This window comes from Rattus norvegicus, chromosome 11, assembly GCF_036323735.1.
Source record: "Rattus norvegicus strain BN/NHsdMcwi chromosome 11, GRCr8, whole genome shotgun sequence".
Taxonomy (NCBI): domain Eukaryota; kingdom Metazoa; phylum Chordata; class Mammalia; order Rodentia; family Muridae; genus Rattus; species Rattus norvegicus.
Window position 1 is genome coordinate 65,045,252 of NC_086029.1, and position 23,283 is coordinate 65,068,534.

The window sequence follows — 23,283 nt, forward strand, 5'->3', positions numbered from 1 at the left end:
TTGACAGATACTCTAGGTTACATTGAAAGCTCTGCAGCTAGGACCCATGTATAAGAGTGACCATGCAGCACTTATCACTCTGAGCCCAGGTTACTTTACTCAGTATAATATTTTTCCAGTTCTTTTCATTTACCTTTAAATTTCATCATTTCATTTTTCTTTACAGCTAATTAGAATTCCACTGTGTATATGTGTCACATACTCATTACTGAGTCATCTATGGATGACATCTAAGCTGGTCTCTCTTTGTAGCTATTCTACATAGGGGCATAAAAAATATGGATGTGCAAGCATCTCTGTAGTAGAACATAGAGTTCTTTGGCTATGCTCTCCCATGTGGTAGTTCTGTTTGTATTCTTTGGGAGGAATCTTCATATCACTTTTATAGTGGATGCATAGGTCTACACCCCCTCCAAAAGTGAATAAAAGTCCCCTTTGTCTCCAAACTTATTAGTATCTAATGCCACTTGACTCTTTGATAATAGTCATTCTGGCTAGAGTGAGATGGAACTTTAAAGCAGTTTTAATTTGCATTTCCCTGATGGCCAAGGATGTTGAGCAGTTTTGAAGTATTCATTATCATACACTGATGTATCTTATTCTGAGCACTCTGCTTGGTGCTAGAATCCATTACTTTTAAGTTTGTGTGTGTGTGTGTGTGTGTGTGTGTGTGTGTGTGTGTGTGTGTGAGAGAGAGAGAGAGAGAGAGAGAGAGAGAGAGAGAGAGAGAGAGAGAGAGAGGGAGGGAGGGGGAGAGAGATTTTTATTTTTTCAGTTCTTCCTATATTCTAGATATTAACTCTCTGTTGGTTGTGTAAGTGATCGCAATTTTCCCCCCATTCTGCAGTCTTCATCTTCACTCAGTTAACAGTAGCGTCATTTGCTATACAGAATTTAGTGTTTTTATCTGCCACTTGTTGGCCTTATTCAGTGAGATTCCTGAGTGCTGTTAGAGATCATCCTTATAGACACCTGTATCTTTGTTACGGTGAAAGGGAAGTCCTAGTTTTATTTGACATGAGATCCAGTTTTCCCAACACCATTTGCGAAGAGGCTGTCTTTTCTCCAGTGTGCATTTTTTTGAGGAATTTTGACAATGTTTGCCTTGGTCTACATTTACAGCATTTTGAATAATAATAATAATAATAATAATAATAATAATAATAATAATAATGTAGTTGTAGTTGCATGGTTCAAATAGGCTACAGGTATATGAAAAATGTTTAGCATAAACAATCATCAGGGAACTCACAAAGCCATTATGAGATGCTCTCTAGTTGTTATCTAACAAAGGCTAGCATGGCTATGGAATAAAAGGAACCCTTACAAACTATTGAGATGAGTATACATTAGCACATTATGAAAAACTCTTCAGCTTCCCAAAAAATTACAAATAGATTTATCACATTTCCCACCAATGCCAATAATAGCTAATGCTGTCAGATTGATGGGATTTAGGAAAGAAAAGCACTGGGCCCATCTGTGATTGCATTCATAGGGCTATCTGTTTCCATGGAAGATTCACTGTAGTTGTGTATAACACCACATGGCTGGTGGTGTTGGCATGGACTGGCATCTTAGGCTAAATTAAAGAGAGAATGGTAACCGAGTGCCACCAGTCCTTGCTGTCTGTTTCCTAACTGAAATGGGATTAGTCGCCCTGCACTCTTACTACCATGCCTTCCCTGACATCACGTAGTGCACTCTTAAATTATGAGCCAAAAGAAATAAGACACTAATCTATGAGTATAGCCTAGGATCATTAGGAGTCATTTTATCACTAAATTTTTTGCTCTTGTTGTTTTAGACCAGTAATACTTGGATTTACCCTAGGTCCCTGGGCTATCTAGTCTCAGGTTTTGAGTTACCTAAGTAGTGTTGGGCATTGGTCTCACCTTGTGGAGTGGGCTTTATCTCAAATCAATTTTTAGTTGGTTACTCCCACAGCATTGTGCCAGTCACCATTGCCCTAGCCTATCTTGAAGGCAGGACATTCTTGTAGATAAAGAATGTGTGGGTGGCTTGGTGTATATGGTTCTCTTTTGATAGCATGCATAACACATCCCTATACCAAACATGCAGAACTTAGGAGTGAAGGCTCTATGTAGGCACCAGCTTGACGTCTTCATGTTCAATGCAGATATTGTCTTCAGTAATGGGGTCCTGCTGTCAGTTTGTGGAGATCAAATCATAGTCTTGGCAATAGCCTGCATTGTTTGGGGATATCCAGGGCCCTTTTGGTCAACAATTCAATTAGATGTAAACCTATAAGTTTTGTCACAGAGAGAAGGAAGATGGCTAATAGCATTGCTATGATAGAATATCTGGCAGAAGCAACTTAAGGGATGAAGGTTTTCTGTTTTTGTTTGGTTTGGTTTTTGTTGTTGTCATTATTCTTTAACTTTGACTTATGTTTCAGAGGATTGGTGTCTATTGTGAGGGAGAGAACATGGCAAAGGACTCTGAGAGTGGAAGTGAATACATAAAGCATCTTGTCACATTCTAGCAAGTAGCTCAGCTAGAGGTAGGGTCAGGCTGTAGTCTTTAAAGACTGACTTCCTGTGTCCTCTATCATCCAGCTCTGCCTCCCCCTTAAAAGCTTCCACAGTTTCCCAAAACAGTTTTTGCCAACTGGGGTCCAAGTATACATGAACCTATAAAATGGCAGGTGGGGCATTCCAAATTCAAACTATGGCATATCCAGTGAACACTAAATTACTAAGTCGAATAAAGATCTTCAATTCCTTATTGATTATAGCACTAGTCACAGTAGTCAGGAAGTGGAACTAGTCTAAAAGGCAACTGATGAATGAGAATGAAAAATGAGATGCATATACAGAATGGACCACTGCTTAATTATGAGAAAGGTATAAAATCCTATCATTTGAAGCACCACAAATGGAACGATAGTTCATTAGTCAGACAAAAGTGAAATACTGCAAGACCTCACTAGGTAGAATTTAAAATCCTTGGATTTTATGCAAATTTCAAGAAGACAATAGTTATCAGATAGGTGTAGAAGGGTTAGGACAGGGGAAAGTAGTGGATCAACTGTCACCAAGGCCAATAAGAAAAGTACTGAGATTCTATTACACAGTAAGTGATTATAATGATAATGTTGTTCAGAAAGCTAGAATGTTTACACTGTGAATAAGTGATGTTTGAGGGGTAGGTTAATTCATATTTGACTTCTATGCAATAAATATGCATCTCAAAATGTCACCTGACTAGCTGTATACACAATTTTCTGTCAGCTCATCTTTCTTACACTTACTTTCAGTGATGTGAGGACAAGCTGGCTGTCCAAAATACTCACTGTCCTTGGGGTCAGACTTTGGAGAAGTACATTATTGCTGCTTTAAGTAAATTTTGACACTTTGCACACACATAAAACATACACAAAGATAACCATAGTTCACAGTTACCTAGCGTATGGTAAGAGTCAACCTTTGAGGGTTGCCTGCAGATGTTCTCAGTTTTCACTGTTCCCTAAGACCAACAGATCACTAGACCAACAGATCAGCAGATCAACTCCCTCCATATCATTCCCACCCATCTCCTGTGGATTCCCACAGGGGATCTCTTCTAACCTCGCTTTCCTGATTTGTCACTGCATCCCGGTCTCCAACACCAGCACACATTAGTCGGGAACACACCAGCTGGGCAGGTGAGTAACACAGGCAACGAAGAATCATCACACTCCCCAAAAATCTAGAGAGAAAACAGAATCCAAGGAACAAAACGCCCACCCAACAAAGAGAAACCCAGAAATCAACACCTAGACCTATAATTGCCCCAAACCCAGATGCCTAAAAGCCAACTTAAAAACAAAATCAACAACATCCAAGGCAGGATGTCTCAGCCAGAGCCCAGCTATTCTATCACAGCAGACCCTGAATATTTCAACATAGCTGAAGCACATGCAAAGGACATTAAAATCAGCTGTAATAAGATGATACAGCTCCTTAAAGAGGAAACAAGTAAGTCCCTTATAGAAATCCAGGGAAGCACAGACAACTGTGAATGAAAGCCAAGAAAACATAAATACACAATTGGAAGAAATGAATAAATCCCTTAAGGAAATTCAGGGAAATATAAAGAAACAGTTGAAGGAAACCAATAAAAACAGTTCAAGACCTGAAGATAGGAGCAGAAATGATAAAGGAAATCACAATCTGAGCATGTTTGGGAAATCAGAATTGAAGAATTTGAACAGGAACTACAGAAGCAAATTTTATCAACAGAATCCAGGAGAAGAAACAATCTCAGGCATCGACAATACCATAGTAGAAATGGATACATTGTTAAATCTAAAACATTCCTGACACAAAACAGTCAGGAAGTCTGGAAAACTATGAAAGGATCAAACCTACAAATAATAGGAATAGAGAAAGTAGAAGAATTCCAAATTAAAGATGCAGAAACTATTTTCAAAGAAATGATAGAGGATTTTTCTCTGTTTTTCTTTTATTGGATATATTTTTTTTTTGGTTCTTTTTTTCGGAGCTGGGGACCGAACCCAGGGCCTTGTACTTCCTAGGTAAGTGCTCTACCACTGAGCTAAATCCCCAGCCCCTGATATTTTTTATTTTCATTTTAAATGTTATCCTCTTTTCCTGTTTCCCCTCCAGAAACCCATTATCCCATCCCCCCTTCCCCTGCTCCTATGAGGGTGTTCCCTTACTCACAGACCCACTCCCTCCCACCTCCCCACCCGGATATTCCCATACACTGGGCATCAAGCCTTGACAGGACCTAGAGCCTCTACTCCCAATAATGCCATACAAGCCTATCCTCTGCCACATATGCAGATGGAGCCATAGGCCAGCCCTGTGTACTCTTGGGATGGTGATTTAGAAGATTTTTCTAACCTAAAGAAGGAGATGATTATACAGGTACAAGAAGACTACAGAATACCAAATAGTTTGGACCAGAAAAGAAAATAGATACAGAAAAGATACAGAACAGAGAAAGAATATTTAAACGTTTCAAGGGAAAAAGACCAAGTAACACATAAAGGCAAACTTATTAGAATTACACCAGACCTCTACAATGAAGACTCTAAAACCCAGGAAAGAATAGACAGACATACCTCAGACTCTAAGAGACCACAAATGTCAGCCCAGACTACAATTCCCAGCAAAACTTTCAATCACCATAGATTGAAAAAAAGCATGATATTCCATAAAATAAGTCAAATTTAAGCAATAGCTAAGTCCAAACCTACAGAAGGTGCTAGAAGGAAAACTCCAACCTAAAGAGGTTAACTTCTACCATGAAAACTCAGCAAATAATCTCATACCAGCGAAACTAAAAGAAAAGTACATACATGGGTACACATACCACCACCAGCACTGTTGCTAGCCCTACCACCACCACCACCACCAACAACAACAACAAAGTAACTAGAATCAACAATCATTGGTCATTGAGATCCCTCAATATAAATGATCGTAATTCCTCAATAAAAAGACACAGAATGAATGCAACAACAGGATCCATATTCCTGCTGCATCAAAGCAACACATCCCGACATCACTTATAAATATTAACTTAAGGTAAAAGGTTGGAAAAAGATATTTCAAGGAAATGAACAAAAGAAACAAACTGATGTAGCCATTTACTATCTAACAAAATAGACATCAAACCAAAACTAATGAAAAGATATGGTGAAAGATATTACATACTCATCAAAGGAAACATCCACCAAGATAACACTTCAGTTAGCTCTTAACATCTATGTACCAAAAACAAGGGCACACAGACAATAAAAGAAACATTATACCTTAAATCAAATACTGATCCTATCACACACTGATAGTGGGTGACTTCAACATTCCTCACACCAATAGACAGGTCACCTAGACAAAAACTAAACAGAGAAATACTGGACCTAGCAGAAGAGATAAACAAAATGTAACTAACATATTTAGAGAACATTTCACCAAAGGAATGTGCCTTTTCTCGGTATCTCATGGAACTATTTCCAAAATTAACTACATACTAGTAGAAAAAAAAACAAAGCTCAACAGACACAAGAAAATTGAAATAACTTCCTGAACCCTATCAGACCACCAGATTAAAGTGGATATCAATAACAAAGAGAAAGCTTACAAACTCATAGAAACTGAACAACTCTCCATTGAAGAAAAAACATGGATCAAGACAGAAATAAAAAAAAAAAAGAAAGGCTGTAGAATTCAATGAAAATGAATACACAGCATACCCAGACTTATAGGACACAATAAAAACAGTCTTAAGAGGCAAGGGCATAGCACTAAGTGCCTATATTATAGAAGGAGGAGGAAGAGAAGGAGGAGGAGAATTAGGAGGAGGAGGAGGAGGAGGAAGAGGAGGAGGAAGAGGAGTAGGAGGAGGAGAATTAGGAGGAGGAGAGTTAGGAGGAGGAGAATTAGGAGGAGGAGGAGAATTAGGTGGAGGAGGAGGAAGAGAATTAGGTGTAGGAGGAGGAGGAAGAAGAAGAAGAAGAAGAAGAAGAAGAAGAAGAAGAAGAAGAAGAAGAAGAAGAAGAAGAAGAAGAAGAAGAAGAAGAGAGGAGGAGGAGGAGGAGGAGGAGGAGGAGGAGGAGGAGGAGGAGGAGGAGGAGGAGGGGGAGGAGGAGGAGGAGGAGGAGGAAGAAGAAGAAGAAGAAGAAGAAGAAGAAGAAGAAGAAGAAGAAGAAGAAGAAGAAGAAGAAGAAGAAGAAGAAGAAGAAGCAGAGAGATCCCATACTAACAACTTGAAAGCATACCTGAAAGCTCTAGAACAAATAGGAGTAATCAAACCATGAGAATAGGAGTAATCAAACCATGAGAAGTAGACAGCAGAAATTAATCAAACTGAGGGCCGAAATCAATAAATTAGAAACAAAGAACAATACAAAGAATCAATGAAAGAATTAGTTCTTTCATAAAATTAACAAAATAAACAAACCTTTATCCCAAATAAGTAAAAGACAAAGGCTATCCAAATTAACAAAATCAGATAAGCAATCTAAATAGACCTGTAACCCCTGCTGAAATAGAAGCCATCATTAAAAGTCTCCAAAAATAAAAATAGAAAAATAAAAAAAATTTAAAAAAAACAAAAATCCTAGGGCCAGATGGGATTTTTTAGTACAGAATTATACCAGATTTCCAAAGAAGAGTTAATGCCAGACCCAGAAAGACAAATATGGTAAAGTATTCATGTATAAGTGTATATTAACCAGTAAGTAAATAAACAAAGTAAAATTCTGTAGACTGAGAGATGTTAAGTAAAGAAGGGGGTCTGTCTAGGTTAAGGTGTAGGGTTGATGCATGGATATTTCTGGGAAGGGGAAATAGCACATCTTTTATGGGTGTACTTAGGATAGGGTGGGCATAGGAATTGGAGGGATCAAGTGGGAGGGGGATATGAGATGGAGGAAGAGACTGTGGGGAGAGATAGCTGAAATTGGAGGGGCTGTTGTGGGTTGTGGGGAACCATAATGCAGTGGAAACTTCCTTAAATCTATGAAGGTGACCCTAAAGAGGACTCCTAGTAATGGGACACAGAATATCAACTGGCCATCTCTTGTAAACCTTCATTTGGATCTGGATTGCATTCAATTGAATTATTGGCCAAGGGGGTCCATGGAAATCCCCAAACAACCCAAGCTGATGCTAAGACCAAAAGGGTTGCTCCCCCCCCAAAAAAACCCAGACAGTGAGACCTCATTGCCAAGGACAATATCTGTACAACTCATTGAACATGGAGAAGTCGAGCTGGTACATACAAGGAGCTTTTACAACCCTATGTTCTAGAGGCAACATAGATTCACTATTGTAAAAGATACTCTCCGCAGGATACCAAAGAAGAAATGTGAACACCTACCGAGCAACAAACTCTTTGACCTACAATCTACCAGGCTTGCAATACACCAGGGAAATGGTTCAGGATAAACTCAGTCAAGCACTCCTCATTCAGCCTGCCCAAGTGGTATTTCCAACACCCCAGCAGCAGGGTGAAATGAAGACCCATGATAGCTATCTTTGTATTTTTATGGGACTCCTGATTGAAAACAAGTATGTTTCCAACTCTCTTGCCTGCTCTTGGAACTCTTTGGTTCCTGCTGTGTAGTTATATCCAACATTGATAGGATAATTTTTGCTTCATCTTATTATATTTTATTTTGTCATATTTGGCTTGTTATCCTTAGAAGACTTTTATTTTCTGTGAGAGACAGGGTGTGGACCTAAACAGGTGAGGAGAAAGTGGGAGGAAAGAATGGAAGGAAGAGAAAAACTATAGTCAGAATATATTGTATGAGAAAAAATCTATTTTCAATAAAAATGAAAAGCCAACCCTTGCCCTAAACCCTTTGCATACATTATTCTTGTCAACAGTCAGAGCTGTCTGTTAATGGGTAGGAACAACAGGTATCTTTCCTGGTTAAGGATAGTGACAAGCAGAGGCGCTCAGGTGCTATCTGTCCTCACAGATTGTGAGTCAGAGTGTGGTGAGGATCTGTTCTTAGGAACTGTGCCACGCTTCTACACAGTACAGGTCAGAAGGAAGGAGAAACGTCCAAGTAACCAGTACTTTGGGCATCCTAAATAAAATTTGTTGTATAAGAGTAAATCATATGTAAAATTTCATTTGTATGTAAATGTATATAAACTGTGGCTACAGCTTTTAGTTATTTTAGTCTTCCACCTGTATAATAAAAATATATTTGAGACTGTTAAAGATCTTTAGTTATTGTAAATACTAACTATGGTTTTTGCTTTTCTTTCTCCTCAGGTTCATTGTTTACTTTAAAGGAACATATTTCCATTATTATTTTGCCATTTTTGACTCTAATTCTGTTCTGGGCACAGTTTGGTATTTTAAGTAAGTATTTACATCTAGTTTCATTACTATTTGAGTGATAAAACTGCTATGCCAGGAGCACTAATATGAACTGTCCTGTGTCACCTGCTCTGGGAAAAGTCGTATTTTGATAAATAAGATATACATTGTTTGAATAATAATGGAATAAGGGTGTTTATGAATGATATAATGTCCCTAACATACTGCTACTATTGAATTTGTAAGATGTTTTATAGTATTTTAAAATTCTTTTCAAAGAGAAAGCTGGAAATACTATTTAGACCATCTAAATAGTATTTAGCATGGTTGTACCAACAAATACAATTTTATTTGATAAGCAGATGGTCAGAGGCTGAAATAATATAAAGGCAGAGCCCCACGCTCTGGAGCCCGATATCCCTGTTCATTTTCCCAGTTAGCACGTTTTTCCAGACAAAGCCCTATTTGTACTACGATGCAGCTTTGTGGTTCGTGCAGCAGCTGGAGTGGAACTGTGCTTTGTGATATTGCTTTGGATGCTGTGTAAAATCCAAATCTCTGGGGGGCAAAAACTGATGCTCTATCTTATTTTTATATGAACAATTAAGAATTTTCATCACAAGCTAATATAGTTTGAATATGAAACGTGGAGCATAGACTCATGTATTTGAACAATGCCCAGTCAAGACATTTTTTTTTGGTAGTTTGAGCTAATTTATTTGGGGTGTGGTGCTTACCTGGACAAAGTCAACTGGAGCTGATGGTCTTTGATATGCATAATACAACTTCCTGGATAGTCTTTTCTTCCTGATCTGTCTATATGAGAGGAAGTGGCCCCATGCTCCACTCACAACCCCTGAAAGCTGTTTCTGCAGCCATCCTTCCCTGACATAATAGAGTGTTTCCCTGACCATGAGCCAAAATGAATTCTCTCTCGATAAGTTGCTTCTTGTCAGGCATTTGGTCATAGAATTACGAAAAGTACACAAGGTGCTAAGTCATATGCCTTCCAGTTGGGGTTTATCCTTAACCATATTTCCATTCAAATTTGGCAAAGGAAAGTTGTTACATTACTATAGTCCTCAGGTGACAGACTAAACTTTCAAGCTTTTAAACTCTAAGATCTCTTCCTACTCAGTCTGTAAATCCCTCACACAGTGACTGAAGACCAGTAAACACCTATTCAGGTAAGGTGAAAATGGTGCTATTTAAATTTGCTCTGCAGCCTTTAGAGAGCTGTGCACTAGTGAATACTAAATTGTTGGGAAACCCTGCTACTTAAATGTAGCAATCTACCATGTCCAGATTGCTCCTCTGAGCCTAGTGCAAAATGGAGGACTCGTTTTTCCAATAAGACTTGCCCTTCTCTGACTCGCACCTTCTACCTGACGAAGGTCACTTAGTCCTTGGCAAACCTACAAGTCCTCAGAGATGGCCTTTTCTCCCTCTTCCCCAAACCCAACTCCAGACACATACCACAGGCAAAGGGTGCCTGCTGGATAGTTCATGAAGTTCGTTCCTTGGTATGTCAGGCTGTGTGTCCTCAGTGAGACAGAAAAACAAACATGAGATGACCGGCAGTTTATTTGAAGAGTTTTGCACAATGCACAAAGTCATGGAAATGCTTAGTGATTTCAGAAATGTCCCCAGATTATGTCTAAATGGACAAAGAGCAGAACACGGCCTGACTCTGGCAACTGCCAAGATACCATAGCCCTTACCTCCAAAACCGTAGACACTGTTAGAAGTCATCTTAGAATCTCAGTAAGCTTCTTATTTTAAGGGAAGGGCTGATATGGCCGCAGGCCCTGCTCCACAGTCACTGAAGTTAGGGAAACCTTTCAGTCACATTGGCAGACCTAGGCTTTCAGGTCTGAGTCCTGGGATTCAGACAGGAAATAGCCTTTATTGAGATCATTACATGATTTTCCAATGCTATGATTTGTTGAGTGAATGACAGAAGATTGTCTATCAAGGTACTATCATTAACAACATTACATTTTTGTTTATTTTAAATAAAAAATTAAATGTAGTGATAGAACTGATCAAAAGATATTTTTATCTGAGTATGTCATGAATTTGAACGTTCTCCTTTCTCTCCCTTCTCCATTGTATTAGTCTTCGTTTAGGCTCATGTTTGGAGAGGACGCTCCATCGTGTCAGGGTAGGATGGCTGCAGGAGCAGCTCTCAGCTGCTAAATGTGGATACTTTTTCATCCACAGGCTATTTCATTTTTAGTCTCACTTTATATATAAAAGTGATTTTATTTATATATAAATACGAATAAAAACCATGGTATTTTTCTAAGTCTAACTCATTTTTCCAAAGATGAGATTGAAATTCTTTTTGCATAGCAAATGAAAGAACTGAGTAAGAAGGCAGGTGACGTAATTGCACTCCTCTTTATGGTTGCATGAGAACTCTCTTGTGTATACGGGCTACATTTCTTTATCCATTCATCTGTTGACTGACACATCAGTGGATTCCGTAACCTGGCCATTGTGAGTAACACTGTGATAAACACATGTGTGCAAGTACTTCTGTGATATGTCGATCTGGACTCCTTCATGTATGTATGCAAGAGAGGTGCAGTTGGGACATGAATACAGGCTGCTACCTTGGTGAGGACCCTTCAGCTGATTTCGATCATGGCCGGAATAAGTTATAATCCACCATCTACGCCCTCCCAGCTTCCCTTGGTTGTTTTTCTAGTAACAGTCATTCTAACTGGTGTGAAATGGACTGTCCATGTTGACTTCCTCCAAATTCCCCTGCTGTCTAATGATGCTGAAAACCTTGCCATATGTTCCTGGTCATTTGTATTTATTTCATCTTTCAAGAACTGTTTAGTTCATTAGCTCAATTATTGATGGGGTGTGTGATTTCTTCCCATTTCATGATTGAATTCTTTATACAGATATGTGGATACCAGTTAGCAAAGTCTCTCTCCCATGCCATGGACGGACTTCTCAGTTGCTTCATTTCCTATGCAAAAGTAATTTTAATTTCACACAATCCCATTTTTTTTTAAATTCATGGTTTTATTGCCTCAGTCGTTGTTCTATTCAGAAAACCCTTGTTCATGCCTATGTCTTGAAATATTCCCTTTGAAAGGTTCCAGAGTCCCAGATTTTCCATCAAGGTCTTTAACTCATCTTAATTTTTGTTGTATTTAATGAGAGGTGCAGCTTGAGTTCCATGTTTCTACATGGGGATATCCAGTTTCCCCAGCACCATTTGCTATAGAGCATCTTTTCTCCAATGTACATTTCTGACACCATTGTCAAATATTGTGTGGTTATAGCTGTGTGTTATTATTTCTGGATTCGTTGTTTGATCTGATTCATCTACAAGTCAGTTTTATTCCAGTGTCATGCTGTTGAAATTAGCACTGTTCTTTCCGGGAAGGATTCTGTTGACCAGAAGTGGTAGTTGTCGTTGTTGCTGCTGCTGCTGTTGTTGTAGTTGTTGATGATGATGATGATGGGGGGGTTGTTTTTTGGTTTTTGGTTTTGTTTTTTTTTGTTTTTTTTGTTTTTGTTTTTGCTTCCTGTGAACTTTTAATTTTTTTATGTATTTCCATGGAAAACATCATTAGAATTTTGGTGAGGACTGCATTGAATCTGTAGATAGCCACTTTCACAATTGATAAATTCTCCTGATACATGAGCATGGTGTCTTTTTCATCATGTAATTTCTATAGTTTCTTTCTTCAGTGTTTTACATTTTTCAGTGTAGGGGCACTCAAGTTCCCTTGTTAGGTTTGTTCTTGGGAATTCTTTAAGCAACTGTTTGTTTGCTTTTTCTGATTGATTTTTTCATCAGTTGGGTATTTATTGGTATATATGAAGGTTGTTGATTTTTATATGTTGGTCTTTCATTTTGCCATTTTGTGAAAAGTGTTTATTTGCTCTAAATGTATTCTATAAGATGGAGTCTATCATACATACAGGATCACACTATCTGCAGATAGCGACAATTTCTTTCTTTTTGATCTGAATCCTTTCAGTTCCTTTCTCTTGTCTTTTGCTCTAGCTAAGACTTTCAGGACTTCACGAATAAATAGAGCTCACACTTTATAGAAGATAAGAGTGGAAAAAGTAGCCACCTTTTGTTTCTGATGTTATTGGAGATGCTGTGAGTTCTCCAGTTCATATGATGCTAGATATATGGTAAACACCCAATAGACTTTCTTATGATGAATTATGTTTAGTTTTGTCCTGTCTCTTTTCATGAAGGGATGTTGGTCTTTCTCAAAGAATTTTCTCAATCTATTGATATGCTCATGTGATTTAGTCCTTGATTCTGTGATTGATTTGAGCATATCAAATCATACTTGTATTGCTGCAGATTTGGTCATCGTGAATAACCTTCTTTGATGTTTAATTTGTTTTGCTACTATATTATTGAGATACTGGTGACCTACATTTGTGTCTTTATCTGGTTTTGGCATCAGAATAAAACTGGTTCCATAAATTGGGTTTAGTGTGTCCTTCCCTTTCTATTTATTCAAATAATGTGAAAAGCATTGATCTTATTTCTTTAAAGATCGGTTAAACTTCAAGAGGGAATACAGGTAGGCCTTGGAGTTTCAGTTGAGAATTTTTTTTCTCTACATATAAGCCCAGCTAGCAAAATACTCACTATGTAAACCAGACTCTTCTTGAACTCAAAGATCCTCTGCCTCTCCCTCTGGATGCCCGAGTTTAAAGGTGCACACAACCATAATTGGTTAGTTACAGATCCATTTGGGTTGTTTATAACCTATCTTTAAACCTTTTCCCTTTATCATTAGTTTTCATTTACATCTTCTTGATTTAATTTTAATAGGTCATGTAAGTCTAGCAGTGTATCCATTTCTTTGATGCTTTACAATTCTTTGAATTATAAATTTTCTTTTCTCCTTTTTCACATTCTACCTTCAAAGTGCACTTGGGAATTTCATTGGAATCTGTTTTAATGTTCTTCCTCTTTCATCTCTAGTTTTATTACTTTGGCACCTCTTGCTTTCTTTTTATTAGTGTGACCAAGGTTGTATCAATTTGTTAACTCTTTCAAGCCTGCCTATCTGGTCCAATGACTTGTTTTGTATCGCATTTCATTTTTTTATTGCATTCATTTCTCTCCATCTTATAATTTGGATTTAGCTTGTTACTGTTTTCCTAACGCCGCCAGGTGAGTCATTAATTATTTGTTTACATTTCTCTCACTTTAAGACTTTTATAGCTACAAAGCTCCTTCTTAGACTGGCTTTGCTTGTATTCTAGATGTTCTGTTGGGCTGCACTTTCATTATCAGTCATTTCTAAGAACTTTTTAATTTCTCTCCCTATTTACTCAGTAGCCTATTCATTGTTCAATTCTGTATTATTCTGTCTCCGTGTGTTTCTACATCTTCTCTAATTTTTCTCACTGATTGCCACACCCACTCCAGTAGAGTCTGTGTGACATGAAGCTCTTGTGCTTCGTTTCTATCCAGAGCAGAGGCCTGTGCCTAGAATGGCTTGGCCTCCTCCAGGTCCCTGGCCGTCTCCCTACAAATAGATGATGACCAGGGTCTATGCTTGCGGTTGAGGTGCCTTCTGTGTTCTAGCCTTGGTGATCTTGGCAACTTTAAGCCTGTCAGCAATATCTGATTTTAAGAATATAGCAGTGTGGGAAGATGGTCATGGACCTTTAGATGTCTCAGGAACTGAAAGTTCAGAGATAGAAACGTCTCATACCACCATGATCCTGATAAACTCAATGGCTGCGATGAATTCAGCTGTTGTATCCACTGGTTCCCAGTAAATAGGAGAGAAATTAATTGCAGCTACTAACAAAATGACTGTTCCAGAAAAGCTTTTCCCCCTTTTGGGAAAGTTTTGTTTACCATGATTCAGAATAGTAGTGACTCTTTTAGAAAGACCATGGATAAGTTCCAACAAGTTGAACAAACTTATCAAGAGTTAACTAAAAGGAAAAGAAAAATTAACATTGAGCAAGAAATGACAGAAATTATACAATGGTTACAAAGTTTCCTTATTATTCTGAGGGGCCATAAACATAGAGTTTAAACTTTATTAAAACAAAGGTAAATGTTGAATGCATACCTGGTGCCCACAAGTCTGGCAGTATAACTGCAGTTTTCTAAACTATTGTCTGCGGCTGAGAACTGTTTCATAGACTGTATGTTCAGCTTTCCTCCTTGCAAGAGACATTTGGTGGGGTGATGAATAAGAGTTGGATGATTGCCAATTATGATGTACCTGTTCTAACTGCTTAAATCTACGCCAAGAAGTAAAGCTTTTCGCAGCAGCACACACCTTAAGTTTGTGTCTGTCTGTCGAGCCGAATCCATTCTCTACCTGAAATCCAAGCCTTGGTCCCTCTGCTGACACATTCCCCTGTGTAGTCTGTGGCAGTTGATTTCTAGTTCTACTACACTGTGATCAGAGAGATTATAAGAAATTCAATTTCTTTTATTTGCCAAGACTTGCTTTGTGACCTAAAATATGGTTTGTTTTCATAAGAGCATTTCTTGAGCTTCTGAGAACCATCAGTATTCTAGAGGCTTTGGTTAGAATATTCTGTAAATGTCTGATAATGTGATCTATAGTGTCATTTAAGTATGATGTTGCTTTGATGGTATTTGTTAGTTGATGGCCAGTCTACTGATGAACTGGAGTACTGTCATCACCCACTATGATCTCTGCTTCCACTTTCTAGCAGAATTTGCTCTATGAATCTGAGCATGCTGATATTTAGAATTGTAGTATTTCTTTGATGAGTCATGCCCTTAATCAATACAAATTTGTCTTCTTTATTACTTTTGACTATTTTGGACTTAGAGTCTCCTGTCAAATGTTAGTGTAGATAAATGTGATTTAATTTGTTTGGCTTACTACTTGTGTTTTTTGCATTGGAATTTCTACAGCTTAAATTACAATTAACAATGAAACAACATATAGCTTTTCAGTATTGAGGTATTTGCAATGTTCAAAGGGAGCTTGGTCCTACCAGGATTGAGTTTGTTCCCTCAGTTAGTACTCTTGGGGCACTATAAGTAGTCTCTAGCACCACTTTGGAAGTAGAATATTAATTTCAGAATCAACTATAATTTTTAAGACACCCTTTATGAAACACAGTATTAGTGGACTTAAGACAATTGATCCTTCAACTCCAATAACTTTTAGAGAATAAAGGAACAAAACAGTAAGCACATATGCTAGAATATTATTCCCAGATGCAAGGCAGGACAGAAAATAATAGTCCGGGTAGAACTGAGAATTTTTATAAAAATAGCAGTAAAATTTGATGAAGAGAAAGTTAATAGGAAAGGATGGTAGTTTGCTTTCTATCACTGGAACAGATCAGTCAGTATCCTTAACTTTGTGACATCTTTAAATCCTCCTTTATAAATGTCAATATTTCTGTATGTTCTCTAACTGCCTCCTTTTTACCGTGAGCATCCCTTGCCTTGTCAAGTTTTTCATCCGCTTTCAAAATTATGGGTCAAATGTGGGTCCCCTTTTGTGCCGACCTAGGACAGTGATATCTACTCCCTCATGTCCAAGTCCAGAACTTGTACTCAACAGAAAAAAATATTTTATTGGAATGGATCCATAATCGATGAGTTCAGAGTCAGCTATATTTTTACAACTTTGTTTTTAAAAGTTAATACAGGTCACCTTACATAATATCATATCAGAATCAATCAAGAAAAAAAATTCATCTAGAAAAAATTACTGGTGTGTTCTAGTAATCCACAAACTTTTTCTGTATTGATTTTTTATAGTTTTAGCTTAGTGGCTTGAATATGGTTTAAATTTGTTGTCCAAAGGCTGTGGATTAGAGGCTTAGTCATTGGAGTGTTAGAGGATCCATTAAGTGTGGTAGAACCCTTAAATGATGGTAGTATTTTTAAGTGATGGGGCGTAGAAGAGTTTCATGGTCCACTGGAGGTACAACCTTCAGAAGATTAGTAAATACAATAATAAAACATTTTCAGGTGGCTGGATCATACTGAAACATAGATTTCTTTTAAATCATGGTTATTGTGCAGTTTGGTGGATTTGATTCATTCAATCTATTCATTTTATTAGAATAAAAGTCAAAGAAAACTGAAATTTTAAGTATTTCCCTCTAATCACCATCACCCACTGAATACCAAAAAGGAGACATTTGTGTGTGGTGAAATTATCAATGGCATTTCACCCAAACACCCTGGAGTTCTCAGTTCCTCTGCCTCTCAGCCTCACCTTGGGTGGTCTTTAATGGTGTGTGTGTGTGTGTGTGTGTGTGTGTGTGTGTGTGTGTGTGTGTGTGTAAATTAATACAAAATGTCCTGTTGTCTCAGGGAAAACACAGACACAAAAGGATGCAGACACACGAGGATGAGCCTGTTTTGGGAGCCATGATTTCCGTGATTAATCCTCTTGAACCTTGGGCATGTAATTTCATTTAATATCTTGGCTATAAGTCCTTGGCATTTTCTTCCATCAGAATTTGACCAACATATGATTTGCTCAATATTTAGTGTTTATTTTCAAAACAAATTTCCTAAATGTATAGATTTCTACTCATTTCATACTGTGTGGGGCTTGGTTCCTTTTTTCTTATGTTGCTAGTTAACTAGTTACTGTCTATCAGTTTTGTGCACTTCGCTACTGTGTGGTCAGTCTGGAATCACTTTGCTTGTCAGGGAATACTAACAATATTTAAGAGTGACATATAATGGGTGATATTACTGTGTGGAATCTAGATATTCCTCTCAAAGTTCTATCGTAATAATGTACAGACCTACCCCCACATTGAAAGACTGACACGGGAACTTAAAAATGCCCTAATTAAGAAAATTGTTATAACTTGCTCTGTAAAATAGATTAGAACTAAGTGCCACCCCCATACTCACATGCTATACATGTGTGTTGTCATGGTCCTACCTATCAATTACTTATAAATGGTGTGAGTATGAGTTTTATTTAAGTGTCACACGGAGTTGTCAATTTGTCTTTGCACTTTATATGCTGTGGCGATACCTTAGTTTCTGATTAAGTTTATGTAATTATTTCTCTCTTTTTTTAAGTACAAAAATATAAATCCAACCCTGTAAACAGGAAAACTATTATTTTATTTGCTACTGGACTATTGATCACCATCGTTGTCATTACTGGAGCCAGCCTTTTGATCCCAGGTAAGACGCACAGATACTGGGCTGTAGTGTTGGGGCTGATGTGAGGAGATCTCGAAAGGAAGTGTACTGATTCCTACAGTTGTTGGGCCGACTGCAGCACACGATGTGGTCTCAAAGAACAGAAAATACCTCATTGATCTGGACCCCACCCCTATGCATGAAACTCTGGTGTCCTCTGCCTGGGGAAGACGGTGCTATTCTATTTCCTGCCTCTTGTAACTTCCAGTGTTTGCAGGCAAAGGCTGGCTTCCTTAGCCTGGGGCAGAGTAGCTCCCATATCTGCCCTTCTATCTTCTCCTTTGTCCCGTTCTCCCTGTGTCCGTCTCCGTGTTTGTGTGTTGGCGATGCCATTGAAATTAAAGATACTTGTTTAACTCAGTTTAGGATCTTCATTCTAAACCCTTAATCATATCATCGTCATGTAATCACATAGGTTTAGGGGACGGGAAGGTGAGAATGTAAGGGGATCACCATTCAATCCATTGTGGGGGCAGAGTGCTCTGGCTAAGATGTGGAAATGGGCATGGACCCGGAGCTCTATCTGAAGTGATCGTTGCAGCTGAGAGCTGGAAGTGAGAGTGGGAAATAGAGGCAGGGAGAAGATGAGAAGGGAAAGTCAAATCCCGGGGCTCTCCGTGGCAGACCATAGCGTTCCACTGCCGCCACTGCCATCTCTTAGGAAAACAAATCTTGGAGCTCACATGGCAGACCATAATGCACCACTGCTGTCTCTTAGGGACACTGCAGCACGGGAGGATCTTAGGAACAGATTTGGTAACTATGTTTGCATTCAGGCCTGGTGAGGGCCTGAAGAGCTGAAGAAATCAGAAGACGACGGGAAAGAGCAGTAAATTTGGCTTGGGGGGCACAGACTGAATACTGAGAATGAGTGGATGGTTGAAGGTGAGGGCAACTGGAATTACGTAAGGCAGTTAAAGAGTTAAAGCCAAATGAAGGTTTTCATGTGAGGAAACTGATGCGATTGAAAACGTTGAGTCACTGTAAATTTGGAAGAAGAATATTTTCAACATTTCATAGTTTATGAGTGCAGTATGCAGGGCAATGAATTTAATAAATTCAGTACATTAACTTTGCAAGCAGTAGAAACACAGAGAGAAATAAATTTCTGTTTGTTAACAGGTGGCTTTGCAAAAAGGAAAGGCTATGGGTTTGCTTTCCTCACTACTCCTTCAGTGATACCTGTATTTCTCCAGTACCATAAGTTTAAGCCAGGTGAGCATTTGCTGTTCTAATGATTTTAAATACCTTTGCATTTCAAAGACAGCGTTTTGGGGAAAACCTTTTTTTCTTTTTCTTTTATTTTTATTTATTTTATTTTTAGCTAATTTTTCTCAACCCTTCTTCAGTTCCTCCTTTCCCTGCCTCCATATCCCCACAAAGTTTCCGTCACAACTTCATGTCTTTTTGTTTTTAAAATTGATAGCCTACTAAATCCACTTAAGTGCTAAGCCATATGTGCATGAATGTGAAGTCACCCCCTGGGGCATTGGGAACCCACCATTAGCCATAGCCTCAGAAGAATCATTCTCCCTGGGTGTGGCAGTATCCAGTCACTCCTTAGTAAGGCGGATCCTAGATTACACCTCCACTGTCTAGTCCAGGGCTCTGACTCTCCTGATCGTATCTTCTGGTCTTGCCCAGGTAACCAGAGTGATTGGGAGCTTGGGAAAGTGATAGCCATGTCATGTCCAGTAGGCAGCAACTCACAGTGGTCTTTCCTGTCATCAGCCTCCAACATGGCTTTCAACGTTTCCAAAATGTTCTATGGCCCTAGTTGTTTATTGTTGGTAGGTGATATAGATGACCCAGTAGGGCTGAGAACCCTCATTCTCACCTGACTGTTTCCCCCTGCAGGAAAGAAACTTTCTGACTGAGGGAGGGAGCAGCCCAGATGCATTGGGTATAAAATCTTCCAAAGGCAATTTGACAATTAGTAAAATAACAATTACAGGTTCTACCCTAAGGCCTGCGAACACCCCAGCAACGTGTTGTTGTTGTTGTTGTTGTTGTTTGTTTGTTTGTTTGTTTGTTTGTTTTTTGGTTTGGGGGGTTGTTTTGTTTTTTTGGGTTTTTTTCTCCAGGATTGTTATACCAAGCATGAGATGTCCTTCTGTTGAGCAAATCTCACACTCCATAGCAGAAATGCCACTAATGTACCAAGAAGTACATCCTGCCAGGCAAGGCTGCTATTGTAGCACGCAGGGTCTATACTGGGGAAAATCACTGATGGCTTCTGTACCCTAGAAACATGCATAGCACCTTTGGAAACTGTGAAAAGTAGCCAGCAGAGGGGAAGCTTTCCCATTTGTTTTAATAATGATGTTCATAAATTGGCTTATTGAAAATATTTTCCATGCTATTCTTAATGACATCTCCCCATAAGGATGAATTCCAGTGTCATCTTAGATCTTCGATGTATTTTTATTTTTTTAAAAATGTGATTTTTTTAAAATATATGCGACTAAGAACCATTTTGAATTTCAGTTTTTCAGAGTGTGAGATATTTGAATAAACTGTTCTGTTTGAACAGCCAAACTCAGGAGAGACAACATCCAATATGCTCCAAAATGGGAAAATTTTGACTACCAGACCTCAAGTTTTTGTGATAGGAATATTTGGCCTGCGATACCTCAAGATTACCTTTACATTCTGAAGTATATTATTGAATAGTCATAAACATATTTCAAGAGGCATAAACATATGCCTCTGCATTAATAAGACTATTTCCATAGGATGAGGTTACAAATCAAGAACACTGAACACAATTGTGTATGTGTGTGTCTTTTTGTTGTTGTTGTTGTTGGAAACCTTTACACAAATCTTAAGAAGAAAGTATGTGTATCAAAGTATGAATTAGTATTTTCTTTACACGTTAACCACTTGCATATTTTGTTATTGTAATTAAAAATGCCCATTTGGCCAGTGAGATCGCTCATCAGTTAAAAGTGTGTGCCATCCAGGGTCTCTCTCTTGGATTGCCTTATATGGTAAAGGTTCCATTTTAAAAGCACAGATCCTCAAAATACACAATAGAGTTGACCATGTCGTGAGTAGTAGTAATCATTCCTGATGTAGGATGACCAAAGACAGTCAAAGCAGCACTGGTTTCAGATTTACAGTTAAAAGTTTCAATACTGTTCAGAAGAAAATGGCAGCAAATGTATTATTTGCTGCATGGGTAATCTAGAGTCACGCTTGCTGGGAAGGGTGTGGTCACTGGAAAAGTATCTGTCATTTGAAAACTTAACCGTAGCCAGTCTTTGGTCAGAGGACTGTACCAAAGGCAAGTAGAAGTTACTGCTTCGTTTTCATTCTCAACATGCTCCTGCTACATCCATTTCTTTCTCTTAGCGATTGGGAGGACTCTCCATACCGTGATCATGTTAACCATCATTCAGGCAGTGGGCACTGTACTCACTGTGGCGGGACTCTATCACAGTTCATTAGGTAAGAGTCATGTTTTTCTGGAGTCTTGATTTATATTTCTCTGACAGAGCTCTTAATTTTCTTTGTACATAAACTTCATTGTTTTAAAAAGATGTTTAGGTTCATAACAAAATTCAATGGACATTACATACTTTTTATAAAAGTGTCTCTTATGTAATGTTCTTCACAGTCACATTTTCTTCACTATTACCAACCAGACAACACATTGTTTTCTAATTGATGAGCCAATATTGAAAGACCACTATCCACAGATTACATTGTGACTCCTCCTTTGCCTGTGGTGGATGCATATGAGATGTATTAGTCACTGTGTTTATAGATTGTCATTTTACCTTCACTAGTATACACCCCTTGTTCACTACCTATTTATTTCTCTATCCCCACAGTTCCCTGACAATGCTGATATTTTTAGTATCTCTATTGATTTGCATTTTAATAATGGTTTTTAAAGATTTATTTATTTTATGTATGTGAGTACACCATTGCTATCCTTAGACACAGCAGAAAAGGGGATCGGATCCTATTATAGATGATTACGAGCCACCATGTGATTGCTGGGAATTGAACTCAGGACCTCTGGAAGAGCAGTCAGGGCACTTACCTATTGAGCCATCTCTCCAGCCCCTTACGAATGTTTTTAATTTGAAAACATATGGGGTGTAACCTTTTGGCATAGTCTTCATTCACTTAGAAATGGACATACATGCTTTCCCTGGGCTTTTAGTGGTTTCATGCTTCACTATTGCCAAGTGCGGAGTATTCATGAGGACACACAGTAGTAGTTTATTGACATACTCACCGAACAAAGAATAAGCTGGTTGCCTTGAGATTTGTTGTAACTACAAACAGAATTGGTACAAACATACATGTTATTTACCTATGACTGTATGTCATCAACTTCATCTGCATAAATGCTGGATTGCAGACTAAGGACATAGTTTTACAACTGTTTGTATGAAAATACCTCCAGCGTTTAGCATCACCAGCACCAATGATTATCATTTCTTCACATGCTTAGCACCTTCTGGCTTAAGATTTTCTTTTTTTAATATATTTCTTCCAGTGGGAATTAACTTTTGATGCTGGTACAAGAATATTGTTTATATATACCTCATGAGTATCCTCCAGACATACAAATTATTATGGCTAGATTCACAGAAGAACTTTAAAAGTAACCAGGCTCAAATTGTTTGAGGACGGCATTTTCTATTAGTCCTGATAATGTATGTTATGCAGATGTGAATTTTTCCTTAAAGCAATTTGAAATCATTTTATTAACTGAGTTAATGATAATTAGCATGTATAAACTATCTCTTGAACAATGATTACTTTCCTTAAAATTCGATATTACTTATTTAGTTCTATAAGCAGTTTGTTTGCATCTATACTATGCAATTTCTTTGTTTTTACAGACTGCGTACCAAGATATGGCTCCATACTAATTTTAGGTTTGGCCATAGTAGCTCTAGGAGAATTATTTGGACTAATTTACATGAAATGCTTTGGTAAGTCAGTTTTGTCATGCTATCCCCTGCCAAGTATATCGAATTCATAACTTGGAATATGCTTTAACTGTTTCTTCCACTTTAGGGACACAGAAATGTACTACAGATAACTCAACTAGGGGATGGTGTTGTGGTAAATATGTGAATTTAGATGTGCTAACAGCATGGATACTGCAAGTTGTACTCCCTCAGGAACAGGATTGCTGGGTCAAAGGGTATGATAGGTTTCTTTACTGATTGGTTGAGGTTCCTATGTTTGTTATGCAGACAGAAGTTACATGGTGTTGTAACATTTTGTCATGTTGTTGTAATGCTCAGTGTTGT

The 23,283-nt window shown here is 38.2% G+C and overlaps 1 protein-coding gene across 3 annotated transcripts in view; it reads left to right on the plus strand.

Annotated features, from left to right (window-relative positions):
- The window catches only part of LOC100909977 (leukocyte surface antigen CD47-like), a 64,862-nt gene that overhangs the window by 27,560 nt on the left and 14,019 nt on the right, over positions 1–23,283 (plus strand). For 2 of the 3 annotated variants that reach the window (XR_010056134.1, XM_063270854.1), the window contains exons 3-7: positions 8,764–8,853; positions 17,879–17,986; positions 19,127–19,219; positions 21,359–21,454; positions 22,867–22,959. Coding sequence is in view for 2 of the 3 variants with exons in the window: in XM_063270854.1 (XP_063126924.1) it covers positions 8,764–8,853; positions 17,879–17,986; positions 19,127–19,219; positions 21,359–21,454; positions 22,867–22,959 (480 nt within the window). In the remaining variant the exon portion in view is untranslated. Of the gene's footprint in view, positions 1–8,763; positions 8,854–17,149; positions 17,987–19,126; positions 19,220–21,358; positions 21,455–22,866; positions 22,960–23,283 lie in introns of those variants that run through there. The other variant, XM_039088866.2, reaches the window with a different exon arrangement.